Here is a 16,635-nt window from a genome sequence, read left to right on the forward strand (position 1 = left end):
AGTTGGCAAGATGTAATACTTATGAATTCAATATTCATAAATTAATCATTTATTTGCTTTATCTGAATGATTAAAATGTATTTCTTCCTAATACTGTATATATATTGCTGTTGAAAAGATGTTTCTACTGTCCTTCAGCAGGATCACAGGATAGATTAAACAAAATCAAGATTGTTAAACGATCAATCAATCAAACAAACAAACAAAAAGCCAATAAACTTTAAAAAGTATTATTCTGACATTAGTCACATATTAAGTTAGATGAACTCATAGACCAGATTTCCATATGACATTAAACCAAAATGGTGGTTTAAAAAATCCTACTGAAGCAGAAGCAAGTAACCCACCCACTATGGTTTAGTATTGTGTGTGACTTATGCCATTTAAAGCATTCTGTGATTACTCAGAAATGTGTTGCTGGATAGGAAGAAGAGGAAGTTGTCCTAAAGAAATTTGTATTTGTATTTAAACTTATATATTTGTTCTCAGGCAGCTCATCAGGTTGGTGAAGATGAAATAAGTCTGTCTACATTGGGGCGTGTTTATACAATTGACTTTAATTCTATGCAGCAGATCAATGAGGATACTGGAACAGCACGTGCCATTCAGAGAAAACCCAATCCTCTAGCCAATACCAGTACTAGTAAGCACTATTTTATTTTTGTCACTGAAGAGTGCTTCCTGTGTAGTCTTACAATTTATTTTTTAATACATTTATTTCTAATTTTCTATGCAGCCACTATTCCATATTCCAATTCCATATAGTCACAATGAAATAGTAACAACAGTAAAAAACGGTAAAACAGAAATAAATTTTTTAAAAAGCCTACTGCAGACCAGGTAGGATGCCTGGCATTAATGCTATTGTCTAAATTTATTTCACCTTGGAGGAGATAATTTTGCAGGTATCCTGTGTCTGTAAAGCAGAGGGTGATAATTGTACTCAGAAATGTTGGAAGCCAGTGCACTGCCCACAAAATGCTTATATTGCTTTATATTTAAAGGTAACTTCAGGCAGAACACATTGCAATAGCCCAATCAGCGTGGAATGAGAGTATAAGTAATTTTTGTCAAGAGTCTCTTGCTCTAAAGGAGATGTAGTTGAGCAGTGGTATCCCTGTTAGTGGTCCAAGTTGTTAATCTACCTGGAGTAAATCCAGTAGTTTTATATATTCATAATTCAAATAGTAGATCCCACCTTGGGTTACTAATATCTTGTAGAAGGCATGCTAGTAAATTATTGAACTGCATATATCCCAGTGGTTTCAATGAGCAGGTTTGGCCACATATTCTGCTTCTATTCTGCTTCTAGAATCATAGAGTTTTAGGCATATTCTTAAGTCATTAAATCTACTTCTTCTGACTGCAGAACTCCAATTTAAAATATGCCCAGAAAGAAAACTTACCAAATTAATCAAGGATTGCATCTACTGTTGAACTGCTGTGATAATTAGATTTCCCCACCCCCACCCCCAACATTCAACTAGAATTTGCTTTCTTAAAGACTATTGCTCTGTATCCTATTTTCTGGGTTTCTAAATTACATATCCTAGCATGGCTTTATACAGGTAGCTTCTTCATGATTCAGGTCTGATAGAGTAGTATCGTAAGTTATAGTGAGATTTGTGCTATTCTGTTGGATCTCACTCAGAGGTGGTAGAATGCTATGCTTCAAATCCCAAGGGAGAATATTTATTTCAGTGTGGAATGAGAGAGATAAGTGGACTTGCAGTTACAGACTACAGAAGTGATATATGCCTTAACTTTGTAAGTAATTAAGGATATATTGCAAAGCTCTGACATTTTAGATCCCATGTTTATTTACTTGAAGTTATTGGAATTTGATTGTTTTATTTATATTTTAAATATGTCCTTCATTTTTTATGGTCCATATTCTTTTCTAAAACATTGAGCATTAGCTTGGTGTAACAATTGTTGGTCTAGAAATCAGGAGACTGTGAGTTGTAGCATTGACAGCCAGCCTAGTAACTTTAAATCAGTCACTCTTGCTCAACCAACCCATCTCACAGGATAATTATTGTGGGGAAAATCGGATGAGGAAGGACTATTACTCTGTTTTCCCAAAATAAGACATCCCTGATAATAAGCCCAATCAGGCTTTTAAGCGCATGCGCTAAAATAAGACTCCCCTGAAAATAAGCCCTCCCCCCAAAATGTAATTGCATGCACAGCTGGTCCCCGCCATTTTCTCTGGTTAGGGTTAGAGAGACAGAGCTGGAAATCAGGTAAGACAGCAAGAGGAGCCCTGTCTTACTCCACGCGCCCAAAAAGAATAAGACCTCCCTGAAAATAAGGCCAAGCGCTTATTTCGGGGTATATATAATATATACTAATATATAATATATATTAGACAGAGTCTTTTTTTCAGGGAAACACGGGTATGTATGTTCATTGCTTTGAGTTGGTTATAAAGTAATAAAGACAAAATAAAAAATGAATAAGTATTCAACAAAATTTTAAGAAAGGTTATTTCCTAGTGCTTAGTTTGAAATTTAGTCAGTTACTGGGAAATTTATGATATTTTTTGTAAATGTAAAAGTGTCAAATGTTTTCTAAAAGAATGCTATAATATATAAATGGAATGGAATTGAATTCTATGTGTACATTTAGCTCAATGCAAATAATTAACCATCTATCTATCCTTTTACAGGTGGACATCCAGAATCAAAGAAGGATGATGCTCGAGCACAGCTAATGAAAGAAGATCCAGATCTAGCTAAATCTTTTATTAAAACCTTATTTGGTGTTCTCTATGAAGTGTATAGTTCTTCAGCCGGACCTGCTGTTAGACACAAGTGCCTTAGAGCAATTCTTAGAATAATTTATTTTGCTGATGCTGAACTTCTGAAGGATGTACTGAAAAATCATGCTGTGTCAAGGTGCTTATTAATTCATATCTTTGTTGTGAATGATACTATAAAAATACTTGAGTTTTGCTGAAACCAGTGTCTTGAAATTTTAATAATTTAATTTAATTAAGATATTTAATTGTTTAAAGTTTCTATATTTGGCAATTATAGCTACAGTGAGAATTGTTGAGAATGTTACTTAATCAACATTAGATGTTTATTATTTAATATTAAGTGCCCGCTGCTTCATTTACTTATATTAATCCATATGTTTCCTATTAGAGTAGAATCAGGCCATTATCGAATATTCCTGCTTAATACAAGAAGAAAGCTATATGCAAACATTTATTTAAAATTATTGGATTGAGTCCAAGTGAAAATATTTTTGCTAAGGAATAGGCTGGATTCAGAGTCAACTGTTCAACCTTGGACTGTTGTTGGATCCTGTACCATTTAGCTAAAAAAATTTATTTTACTGTCAAAAGTTACCTTCATGGATTTCAAATCAGCTTTTGATCTGATTCCATTGGAGAGGCTATGAGAGAAAACACAGTGGATAAAATATTGATTTTTATTATTCAGACTATTTTAACCCCATGTTTAGAGTCAGATGTTACTGATGGAACTATTACTACTAAGAGAAGAGTAAGGCAAGGGTGTATTTTATTCTTCTTCCCCTTTATTAATAATTGAGGCTCTCACATTTTCTGTTCATTATCCCATAGTGTTAGGAAATTGCACTTTCAACTTTGTAGTTGATTTAATTTTGTCTTCTTGCAAGTGGAAATGAGAAAGGCATTGAGGTCATTGCCTTCTTTTTGCCTAAATATTATTTGAAATAAATGATCAAAAAATTAGTGCCAGTATTAGTTTTTGCACTGCATATTGCAGGACACATAAGTAGTAAATATAAGTATCTTGAGATGCAGCTGGATCTCTCTTTATCTTAGAGCACACATTTCTCTTATTGGGTCAGGGTTATTCAACATACCTCCTCATCTTGATATTTTTCCATTCAAAATTTTATTCGTGCAGCCTGCAAGGTCTTGCTAAAAATTTTCTCAGCTTGTTTACGGAGTTCAGATTTATATTTTAACAAATTTAATATACTGGAAAATGCCGTCCCAAAATTAGTCTTATTTCCTATCATATTAGTGACAAATTGCCTTTAGGAAAGTTTTAGTGTGGCCTATTTATACAAAGGAAATAAAGAGCTAATGAGAAACATTATACAAAATATGCAAAAAGAATAAGAAATAGTAAGATAAAAAATTCAAGGTGTGAGACAGGAAAAGGAAATATAGGTAACAATAGTTCACAGCATTATTTGAGCCGCCCTGAATCTTCGGAGAGGGGCGACATTTAATTTAATTTAATTTAAATTAAATTAAATTAAATTAAATTAAATTAAATTAAATTAAATTAAATAATTAAATTAAATTAATTAAATAAATTTGTCTCTCCTTGCAAACCACCCTTGCTTCTCTTATCATGTGCTCTTTATTGCCTTTATTCTTTAACTTCTTTTTGAAATTCATTCCCAGCTCTTCTACATAACAAAGCAGGCAGAAGCAGGATGTCCTTCGTACCAATTCATCTTATTTTGACAAATATTCATTCCTTGTAATAGACCATATACTATTTACCAGCTTTCTACCAGCATTTGCATTTCTTAAAATTTCTTAATTTTCCCATCTGTTTAAAACACTGCCAAATCTCATCTACTTACTAGTTCTCTGTCACAATAATTATATCAGTTTTTGATATGCTAATTTTCATAGCTATACACCCTGTTGCATCCCAAATTCTACATAACATATCTAGTTATCTACAATACTATGTGTGTGTATAGTGTGTGTGTGTGTGTATAGTATGCATTTGTGCCCTATACTTTCTTTTTGCTTTTTTATTTTTACTTCCGTCATGTACCACTTTACCTTTACTTTGTATTTGAGAATTGACTCAAATATTCAGCAATAAAGATAAGAAATACATGCAAAATATTTAGAAATGTATAGTTATTTTCAACTCATTTTGGAAAAATGTACAGTCCGGCAAATACTAAACACATGTTCCATTGTAGGACTTGCATATTAACATATTGCATATGCTATAGAAATATAAAGTGTATTGCTAATGTTATTTTCAATATACTTTTCCTCCCCATCTTCTGCATTGTGCTCAGTAGTGAAAATATCATAAATATCATTTATCTTAGTTAAATTGCATTTTCCATAATGTTCTTTTTTGTTGTTTGGTTATTACAGTCATATTGCCTCTATGCTGTCAAGTCAAGATCTTAAGATAGTTGTTGGAGCCCTTCAGATGGCAGAAATTTTAATGCAAAAATTACCTGACATTTTTAGTGTTTACTTCAGGAGAGAAGGTAATGCTAACTTTTGACTGGATTCTGGTATTTGGTATCTTACATACAGTTTTGATTATATGCAAAGTATAAGGTAATAATCAACTAGTTATAAATTCAGTATTTGTAGAACTATGAAAATTAAATTTCATGCTCTGTGATTCTTAGGCTGTATGGACTTGATGGAGCTCCCTATAATGTTATGTGAGAATGACCTTTGGAGACTGGAAGAAAACCCACATCATAGAAAATGGTCTGATAAAATGCAATTTAGTCCACACACTCCCTAGTTTTCCAGGCACTAAAAAGAGAGATGAGGGGCTAAGTACGTTCCTTCTAACAAGATTGTTAATGTAACCTTACAATAAAATTGGATTAGTTCAACCAGGTGTGGTTCTTGTCTACCTTACAAGACTGACATCCCCTCAATTCTTCTAATGAACTTTAGTGGTACACCAGTTCTAGCACTAACATTTAGTGCAACTCTTCTGGCCACATAACGGTTTGGGGGCTGAATGAACTGCCTCAATCTCCTAGCTGCAGAAGGAGTTTCAAGAAGGAGCAGTTGCATACAAGAGGGGCAACCTGAACATAAGTTGCTATCCTTTTCTTTTAAGTGCTCTTGAATCAGTTATGATTCTGATGACTTCTTGGACAGTTCTATGCAGTTTTCTTGGTGGTTTGCCATTATTTCTTTGGGGATAATTTTTGATTTCCTGTCTAGGGCTGATAAAGAATGGTAAAACATCACCCACCTGATTTCCATGCCTAAAAGAGAATTAGAATCTGGGCTTCTTCAGTTTCAGTCCAGCACATTAACCATGATACCATGTTGGCTCTCATCATATATTTAAGATTGTGAAAAATGTTTCAAAATCAAACTAATTTTCCTGTTTTGAATTCATTATTTGTTTTCAATTTAAAACAATATTTCAGCCATCTTGAAAGTGTTTGGAGCTTGAACCAGAACCCAAATGAACAAGACAGTCTGTACTTACACAAACCAGCTGTTGGTCCAAACAGGATATTTTAAATTTGAAATGGTTTGAAATCCAAGCATTTTGGGTACCCTCACCCTCATTGACATGTCTTTTCTCTGCATTCCCCTACTACATCTTCTCTTTCTTCTTCCTATTTCTTCTAAGCGAATTTGAAATGTAGATGTTTAATATGGGAAAATAGTTTGCGGAACACTTGCTAGTTTCTGAGTCTGTAGGCAGCAAGAAACATCTGTACTTTTATTTATGAGAGGAAATTGTTTTCTTGTTTTGGTTAGCTGTCAAAGAATTGTTGAATAAGTTCATTTTTTCCATTTACTTGTTTTTGTTGAGTAAACTTGATTTAAGTATTTTACATTATATTTTCTTTTATCCTTCCACTGTTTGCAAGTAGGATAACGTTGGAATACTTGTGATTAGCCTATACAAGACTGGGCATCATGATCTTTGAGTGTACATGCAACATTGATTTTATAAAGTAATTATTAAACCATGTTGCTTCTATCCAAGTAAAATTTTCATCTAATGAGCTATAAATTCTGTCACTTTTTTCAGGAGTTATGCACCAGGTGAAGAATTTAGCAGAATCGGAGGCTTTACTGACAAGTCCCCCCAGGGCTTGCACTAATGGCTCAGGAACTCTTAGTGCTACTACAACAGTAAGCACTGGAACAGCCACTACTGCTAGCAATGCTGCTTCAGACTTAGGTTCTCCAAGCTTACAGCATAGCAGGGAAGACTCTTTGGACCTGAGTCCACAGGGGTGAGTTAACTTGACTGGGTCTCCAAATCATATCCTCCTAAGGTGTCTATTAACCCGTTCAAGATTTTCTATTCTTTATTTGCATATAAAGAAAATTGGAGTGAAGAACATTATGATTCAATATTTAATGAGTGAGTTTTAAAAAGAAATCAACATAATTGGATGTTAGTATTGTTGTAATAATTTTGGACTTTCTCCTACATGCATTTGTTTTTTAAAAAAGTCTGAATTTTTTGTTCTGGCTGTCTTTGATCTTTTAAAATACATATCAGTAGCTGATATTCAATGAACTATTTGCCAACCTGTCTCAACCTGTTTTTTTAAATTGTATAAAATGAAAAAGTAGTACAAATCACCTGTGTATCAAGGCAAATATTTGTCTTCTAAACAATGCTTAAATGTTAGCTGCTGACAAGTATATCTAGTAGGATCATTTAAAATTCATATATATTTAAACTGATATTTGTTGAAATGTGAAGCCACATAAGCAAGCTTGATATATAATGTGTATTGATTCAATAGCCGATTAAGTGATGTTTTGAAGAGAAAAAGATTGCCAAAACGTGGACCCCGAAGGCCAAAATATTCACCTCCCAGAGATGAGGACAAAGTAGACAATCAAGGTAAGTTTTGTCAAAACAGGTAATGTAAATTATTAAAATAAATTAGGTTTCTTCCAGCCACATAGTTTAGCTAGTATTATCCTAGCCAACAAAACCATCTCAAGTGAAACTGCTGGGATAACCCACTTCTGAGAAATTTTCAGGCTGTTGCCAGGTGGTGTTGCTTTTCTGCTGAAATACCATCTTCTAGAAAAGCCTTTCACTGACATCAAGGTTTCCGTCTTCTTGACAATACGCACTGTTTCATAGGGATTCTCTTCAATGTACAGATGCCATCAGGGTTTTTTTCACATCTAAAATGTTTGAAATATTTAAATTTTAAATATGCCATGGATATTCTAATCCTGCATTTAAGTCCTGTTACCTTGGATGTTTTATTGTTCCTTATCATAGCTTGTGATAAGAAATAGCATTCTTTTTGCTTTTGCTGTAAACTGCTGTGAGTCCCTTCATTGAAACCAACAGTATACATGTTTAAATGAATGGACAAGCAAGCAGTTAAATATTGGTTACATAACATGAAATAAGAAGCTAGAATCTGAAACATCCTGGCTTATTCTTAAGTATCTGTATACTAGTTATTATTTATTTGCGGTTACTTTGTTTTGCTTGGGAGGGGGGAAAAACAGTAATTATGGTATTTGGATGACCCAAAGTATTACAGTAATAGAGAGAAATCAAACAGTAGCAAATTTTCTAATATTAAAAAAAAATCCCTTTCTAAATGCAAACACACACAATGTTTTTTAAAAAACCAGGTTGATGTCTTGTTTCAGGCTGAGCACCCACAACAGTTCGATTTAGAAAAGATTTAATGATGAGTAGTATTGCAGGAAATTACAAAGAGTTGACTGTTCAGATGCTTTCCCTAGAAAACACAGGGAAATAAAAGTCTATCTTGTTAGCTAGGCATAGCGCAAATGGTTTAGAGTTAAGTCCAGAGTCAAACCATAGGGCACTGATAGAATAGAGGTAGTCCTTTACTTTAGCTCATTTAGTGACTGTTTGAAGTTACAACTGTTGCAGCATCCCTATGGTCACGTGATCAAAATTCAGATGCTTGGCAGCTGATTCATATTTATGACCATTGCAGTGTTCTGGGGTCATATGATTACCTTTTGCAAGCTTCTGACAAGCAAAGTCAATGGGAAAGCCAGATTCACTTAACAACCGTGTTACTAAACAATTGCAGTGATTCACTTAACAACTGTGGTGAGAAAGGTCATAAAATGGGGCAAAATTCACTTAACTGTCTCACCAACATAAATTTTGGGCTCAATTGTGCTTCGTAAATCAAGGAATACTTGTACAAATTTGAGGAAAGAAGCTGCAACAGCAGAAAGAGAGAGAGAGAGAGAGAGGCTAATGTTCACTGCAGTCCGGAAATCAAACATTAGAGAGATAGTCAGCTAGACAGAGCTATAAAACAGAGCAGGATATAGAAATGCAGATCCTAGGGGATGAGTTGTTTCCAGCAGAGGGGCAATTACTGGCATCTATTCTTAAATAGGCCAGTTGGATGAATAGCTCAATTTTAAGCATTTGTGTCTTTGTTTCTTGTGGAGCAGAGCAGCACAGATACATCTGGACTTAGATGCGCTGCCAGATTCTGATCCCTAGCTCTCACCTTGCTCCTCCTCCCCTACTCCTGGGGATTTCCTGCCCCAGGTAATTGATGCTGAGGGGGGTCTGATGCTTGACTGTCAGCACCAAGAGTCAGCAGACACGCAAACATCAGGCCCCTCAGCATCTTGACAGTCTTGACAGTTGGTACGTATACCAAAGAACTGTTACAGCGGTATATGCCTGCAGTGGCAGCTTATATGTATATATAAACCAAAGAGTGGCAGCAATATGGGTATGTAAAGCATGAATAATACATATCCTCATTTTGAAAGTGCATTGGTAATATGATACTATTTTTAATTCACTTGGCAGCTGTGACTCCTTACAGTTTGCTGTGGGTTGAATCACATACAGAGTATTAACAAACACAAATGTTGGTACCTCTTAATCTAGAACAATCTTAAAATAATTGGCAAATGTATTAATCCTATGTAAGTTCCTTTAAACTTAAAGTCTGTTACCATTTTCCATTATTTTCTAAAAGCAAAAAGCCCTACTGCTACGCAATCTCCAAAATCTTCCTTCTTGGCAAGTTTGAATCCTAAAACGTGGGGAAGATTAAGCACACAGTCGAACAGCAACAACATTGAACCAGCACGTACAGCTGGTGTGAGTGGCCTGGCAAGAGCTGCTTCAAAAGATACAATATCCAACAACAGGTACCTCTCACAAAAAAATGGAAATCAGCTTTGTTATATAAAACACAATTCTGTACAACATTCAACATGGCAGGTATTACGGAGACTTGGTTGGGCCAGGAGGGGGGGTCCCCCTTGTTGAGATGTGCCCGCCAGGTTTCCGTGCATTTCATCAGCCAAGGGCCCAGGGGAGGGGTGGGGGAGTGGCGGTGATTATTAGGGAAAGTCTTTGCCCGAGGGAGATCACTGTTCCTCAGATAGCCGGATGTGAGTCCCTTTGTGTGAAGTGGGGCCGTGGGGTGCAGATGGGTTTGCTGACTACGTACCTGGCTCCCTGCCACGTGGTAGCGATCCTGCCCGAGCTACTCGACATCATTGCCGGGGTGGCGGTTGATACCCCCAGACTTATCGTCATGGGGGATTTCAAACTTCCATCCGCAGGTGAGGCGTCAGAGTTGGCTCGGGAGTTCATGGCTTCCATGATGGCCATGGACCTGACCCAGTTAGTTCAAGGCCCAACTCACATAGGGGGACACACTCTGGACTTGATTTTTGTCTCTGGTCAGTGGTTGAATGATCTTGGTAGAGGGGACCTAGATATTAAACCCTTGTCATGGATAGATCATTCGCTCCTCCAACTAGACTTTCCTACCGCCTTCCCCCGCCGCAGGGAGACGGAACCAACTAGATGATTCCGTCCCAGGCGCCTGATGGACCCCAAAAGGTTCCTGACGGAGCTTGGGCCGTTCCCTGAGACCCTAACACACGACTCGACTGAAGAGCTGGTGGCCGCCTGGGAAAGGGCGGCTGCTAGAGCTTTGGACTGCGTCGTGCCTTTGCGGCCTCTGACCCGATGCCGATCTCAGTTGGCTCCTTGGTTCTCTGAGGAGGTGAGAGAGATGAAGCGTCGGAAAAGACGCCTAGAGAGCATTTGGAGGACCAGTCAATCCGATTCCGACCGGACACAGGTGAGGTCTTATATCAAGACCTACCTAGTGGCAATAAAAGCGGCAAAATCTTAACCATTTTTCTGCTCTTATCACATCTGCAGAGAACCGCCCAGCCGCCTTGTTTAGGGTGACCCACTCCCTTCTTCGGGGGGGAGTGCGGGAAGATCCCTTGCAGGGTCGTGCTGAGGATTTTGTGCAATTCCTGCATGATAAAGTCGCTCGGATTCGGGATGGCTTGGACTCCGACTGGATGAGTCCACGGGAGGAGACGAGGGCAGGTCTTGAGAATGTTATCTGGGAGGAGTTTGATCCTGTGACTCCCGAGGATGTGGACAGGGTTCTGGGTAAGATTAGTGCCGCCACGTGTTTATTGGACCCGTGTCCCTCCTGGTTGGTGCTGGCCTCCCGGGAGGTTACACGAGGCTGGCTCCAGGGGATTATAAGTGCTTCTCTGAGTGAGGGGGCCTTTCCTGCCACCTTGAAAGAGGCGGTAGTGAGGCCCCTCCTCAAGAAGCCTTCCCTGGACCCGGCTGAATTAGTCAACTATCATCCAGTCTCCAACCTCTGTTTTGTGGCGAAGGTTGTTGAGAGCGTGGTGGCACGACAACTTCCCCGGCACCTGGACCTGTACCAGTCGGGCTTCAGGCAGGGGTACAGCACAGAAACGGCATTGGTCGCGTCGGTGGATGATCTCTGGAGGGCTCGGGACGGGTTGCTCCTCTGTCCTAGTCCTATTAGACCTCTCAGCGGCTTTTGATACCATCGACCATGGTATCATGCTGCAGCGGTTGAGGGGGTTAGGAATAGGGGGCACCGTTCTGCGGTGGTTCTCCTCCTTCCTCTCCGACCGCTCGCAGTTTGTGTTGGCAGGGGGACAGAGGTCGACCTCGAGGCATCTCGCATGGGGAATGCCGCAAGGGTCGGTCTTCTCGCCTCTCCTGTTCAACATTTATGTGAAGCCGCTGGGTGAGATCATCCGTGGTTTTGGGGTGAAGTGTCATCTGTACGCTGATGATACTCAGCTGTACATCTCGACCCCAGACCACCCCAACAATGCCCTTGATGTGATGTCCCGCTGCCTGGAGGCCGTGCGGGCCTGGATGGGGAGGAACAGGCTCAGACTCAACCCCTCCAAGACTGAGTGGCTGTGGCTTCCGGCGCCCCGATATAGTCAGCAGGTGCCATCGCTGATTATTGGGGGTGAATCTTTGCCCCCCACAGAGAGGGCTCGCAATCTGGGTGTCCTCCTGGACGCACGGCTGTCTTTAGAAGAGCATATGACGGCCGTGGCCATGGGGGCCTTTTATCAGGTTCGCCTGATTTGCCAGTTGCGTCCCTTTCTGGATCGGGACGCCCTATGCACGGTCACTCATGCCCTTGTCACCTCCCGGCTGGACTATTGTAATGCTCTCTACATGGGGCTCCCCTTGAAGAGCACTCGGAGGCTCCAACTGGTCCAGAATGTGGCCGCGCGGGTGGTTATGGGTGCAACTCGTTGCGCCCACGTGACACCCCTCCTGCACTGGCTCCCAGTGGTCTTCCGGGTGCGATTCAAGGTGTTGGTTACCACCTTTAAAGCGCTCCATGGCATAGGACCCGGGTACCTTCGAGACCGACTTCTGCCACCAATAGCCTCCCACCGACCAGTCCGCTCCCACAGAGAGGGTCTCCTCAGGGTGCCATCGGCCAAGTTATGTCGGCTGGCGACACCCAGGGGGAGGGCCTTCTCTGTGGGAGCCCCAGCCCTGTGGAATGAACTGCCCCCGGAAATACATAAGATCTCCGACCTCCGGGTGTTTAATTGGAGCCTAATTATTTAATGATTTTAAATTTTAATTGTTGTTTTGTTCTGTGTTTTTAAATAGGCTGTACACCGCCCTGAGTCCTTCGGGAGAAGGGCGGTATAGAAATAAAATTATTATTATTATTATTATTATTATTATTTTTACTTTTATTTTTTTAATGTATTGATTTGTCTATAGCAACTAAGCTTATAACTTCCTTAGTGAAAGAAGATCCTAAAAAGCATGTTGAGTCAGAAATGTTATCCAATAGTTAGATGATGGAGATTATCAAGGTATGGGAGTATATGTGTGAAAAATTGAAGAACAAATCGTTCAAGCTAAAACCAAGATAAATAAGTAGGACAAGTCTTTCATGTTTCTATAAAAAGAAAAGGAATGTTGAAGAAACTAGTCAGTCTGCAATAAGCAGAGATTACTGGTGGAAGAAAAATTTTTGGTTTTTAGTTTTCATTCTCTCTGAAATTATGTGATTTGTTTACATTATAAATATATATTCAAAGAGTTGTTCAGAGAATGTGTGTAGTACAAAGGTGGTAATGTATTAAATTGTGCATTTTTTGTAGAGAGAAAATTAAGAGTTGGATTAAAGAGCAGGCTCACAAATTTGTGGAACGTTATTTTAGTTCGGAGAATATGGATGGAAGTAACCCTGCACTAAATGTGTTACAGAGACTTTGCACTGCAACTGAACAACTCAACCTTCAGGTTAGGATATCTTTTTCATCTGCCTTTGAATAAAAGGGTAACATTTGTGGGATTATGCACTTCGCTGCTTAAACTATATATCTCTTCTCGCTTAAGTAAAAATGTTTAATGCACATAGCTTTGCTTTGGAAAAGATAGATTTTTAAACTTGGTTGTGCTCAAGATCCTTGCTTGTAGTTTTTTTGCTGAAGAAAGATGGTGATATGTTGTCACTATCAGTTTTTATTCAAATAATTTTTAAGGATATAATTAGAATTGTACCAGCTTCTTGTTGTTTTTAATTCTAAGATGTAATTTTGTAATGATATTACTAAGCACAATTGAACATAGAATAAACTAGTGCCTAAGCTCGATCTGTGAATGTGTGAATTTAATACTACAAACAGAAGTAATTTGGGCTGACCAGGGCTGAGTACATAATAGTAGTTATGGAATTCTTATTCCAGTTAATGATCCAGTATGAAGATGTGCATGTCCATGGAAGGCCAGGCTTTCTCTTCAGGAAAATATAGCAGGATAGACAATCTTATGTTTGAAACACACTAGAAATTTACATTTGAGTAAATTTTGGATTTAATCTGAGCCAATTAAATATTATTTTCCCTAGCAATATGTATCTTAAAGTAACTAAATATTAAAAAAGGTCAAACGTTGTGGAAATTGAGCTTTGAAACTAAACACACAAGCAACTATTATTTTAATTTAAGCACTTCAAAAACAGTTGTACTCATTTCATGGTACAGGTAGTCCTCATTTAGTGACTAAATGTACAGCAGCTGTTTGCAGTTGCAACAATAATGAGAAAGTAACTTTGCAACTAATCTTCACATTTATTTATTACATTTCTTTACCATCCATCTCACTGATAGAGTGACCTTTGCAGGTCTGTAAAGCAAAGGAAAGCTGAAGTAACAATGTAAGCAGTTTCAGTTTCAGTTAGTGACCACTTTGCTTTACAAGCAAATTGCCGGTCCCCATTGTGGTTGCTAAATGACGACTTCCTATACCTCGTTTCGAAATTGTTTTCCGGTGTTTCTGCAGACATAATCTTATTGCTTTACTTTCCACTAAACATAAAGCTGCTTTAATGATTTGTTAAAGATATATGTTTCATTCAAGGCCCCATGCATTGCAAAACACCTTGTTCAGATGCTTTGCACAACCTTACTACTTAATAGATCTGGTATCTCTTTTAATTCAGACCTTGGGTAATACAATTATTTCATGATTTTGTAAGAGTGGCTCTTAATATTCTCATCAAACTGTTTTAAGTGTTCTTCATATTTTTATTCATTAATTTGTATTAGTAGATATCCATACAGGTGTAATTGATCGTATGCTAATTAGTGAGCAATGGATGAATGAAAATTTCAGGATTCACAAATAATGGGTACTGATGAATTTAATAAGCCACGGTGGAAACAATGAAACTGTTATGAAAGTAAGAGGGAAATAAGAAATGCATAGTTTGGTTCTTATTGTTTGTTGCCTCTATCAGAAGAAAATATTTGTGTGTGTGTGTCAAAGTTTCACTTGGATGGCTCTGAGGAAGTGTTCTGAACATAAATATTTCAAGCATCCTATCTGTGTGGGTCATGCATTGCATGAGTGTATTGTGCTCAATCTCTTACTCATAGTATGGGTTCTGTGCATACTCAGATATGACAAAACAGGTCAGTTAAAGTAAAATCTGCATATATTTTGCAGTACATCTTTCTCTCATTTCTGTTTTTAACTACCTGGTTCTGTTCCATTTATGAAATGGTTCCAACATTACTAAGCCTTGTTCTTATATAGAAACTATTTCTTTCAGGCGGATGGTGGAGTTGAGTGCCTTGTAGAAATCCGTAGTATAGTCTCTGAGTCTGATGTCTCTTCATTTGAGATCCAGCACAGTGGGTTTATGAAGCAGTTGCTGCTTTACTTGACGTCAAAGGGTGAAAAAGATGCCGTAAGCAGAGATGTCAGATTGAAAAGGTTCCTTCATGTGTTTTTTTCTTCTCCTGTAAGTATTCATATATTGTTCAGTATTATAGGGGTCTTTTCATTCCAGTGTACATTATCTACTACCCTGTAATAAATCTTTTGAATATATTAAAGACATTTCTGCCAGATAAATATGCTGGTTATTTTATCCCTGTAAATGCTTGACAGCCAAATTATGAAATATGGTTTGACGCCAACCTCATACAAAGAAAAATACCTGAGTTTTCTATTTGATATGTAAATTCTTCAGTTTAATGATCGAGACAGTTAACAAATTAAATAAAATACAATTATACTGCTCTCAGAGTTGTACTGTCTTGAACATTTATAATTTAGCTTCCGTATTGCCCAAAGAATATAATAATACTGTATTGTTTAATTTCAGTTCCTCATTAAGAGCTGTATGAATTCAGTGGTCCCTTTCAAATACATAATAATGTTCCATTTCTGTTTGTTCATTTGGATTATCTAGATGTTGACTTGTCCAAGCTTTGTGATTTTTACATAATGGGAAAAAATTTAATTTTTACAGCTTCCTGGAGAAGAACCCCTTGGAAGATTAGAACCTTTAGAAAATGCACCTTTGTTAGCATTGGTCCATAAAATGAATAATTGTCTTAGTCAGATGGAGCAATTTCCAGTTAAAGTCCATGACTTTCCAAGTGGAAATGGAACGGGAAGCAGGTAAGGATTAATGCTCAGGTAAATGTATTTGTATTCCTTGTAGCATGTTCCTTGTATTATGAATCCTGCACAGGTAAAATTATATGCTATATGGTGTTTATTGTTTCTTTTCTTTAAATACTAAACAGGTATTTCCAAATTAGTGGAAAATCTTAAATTGTTCTGTGTAGAAGTTGCAAGAATATAATACTTATAAAACTCCAGCTTCCTAATCTGGCATGATGCATGAACTTCAGTTGTTGGAATATGATTTGCCAATTTCATCTATCCGCACATCACACTTTGGCCTCTAAAATAGTCTTCCTCAACCTACTGAAAAAGTGGTTGAGTCTATGTGTATCCATATAAGAGAGAAGGAAAAGAATATATTTTCATAATCTATGTTAATCTGCGGTAAAATGTTTTCCAGAAAAACTTTACTCTGAGGCTAAATGTAGTATCATTATTGTAATTTCAGGTTGCATTGTACCTCCAGTATTTTAATCAAGGCATGTTCTGATTGTTTAATTTTCGTAGGTGTTCATGTTCATTAACTACTAGAGATAGTACTTTGTATTTAGAGAAAACAACTCCTGGTTTGAATTTAGTTCAATTAGATTAGATCAATAATATTATTACGTAT

The 16,635-nt window shown here is 37.7% G+C and overlaps 1 protein-coding gene across 2 annotated transcripts in view; it reads left to right on the forward strand.

Annotated features, from left to right (window-relative positions):
• The window catches only part of TRIP12 (thyroid hormone receptor interactor 12), a 92,217-nt gene that overhangs the window by 56,477 nt on the left and 19,105 nt on the right, over nt 1–16,635 (forward strand). For both annotated transcript variants that reach the window (XM_070945988.1, XM_070945989.1), the window contains exons 18-26: nt 490–643; nt 2,672–2,900; nt 5,138–5,256; nt 6,789–6,996; nt 7,519–7,619; nt 9,730–9,904; nt 13,202–13,343; nt 15,157–15,348; nt 15,862–16,013. In XM_070945988.1, coding sequence (XP_070802089.1) covers nt 490–643; nt 2,672–2,900; nt 5,138–5,256; nt 6,789–6,996; nt 7,519–7,619; nt 9,730–9,904; nt 13,202–13,343; nt 15,157–15,348; nt 15,862–16,013 — 1,472 coding nt within the window. The remainder of the gene's footprint in view (nt 1–489; nt 644–2,671; nt 2,901–5,137; nt 5,257–6,788; nt 6,997–7,518; nt 7,620–9,729; nt 9,905–13,201; nt 13,344–15,156; nt 15,349–15,861; nt 16,014–16,635) is intronic.

The sequence above is a fragment of the Pituophis catenifer genome, unplaced genomic scaffold, assembly GCF_029215685.1.
Source record: "Pituophis catenifer annectens isolate HBS135680 unplaced genomic scaffold, rPitCat1.0.hap2 SCAF_6, whole genome shotgun sequence".
In the NCBI taxonomy this organism is placed as follows: domain Eukaryota; kingdom Metazoa; phylum Chordata; class Lepidosauria; order Squamata; family Colubridae; genus Pituophis; species Pituophis catenifer.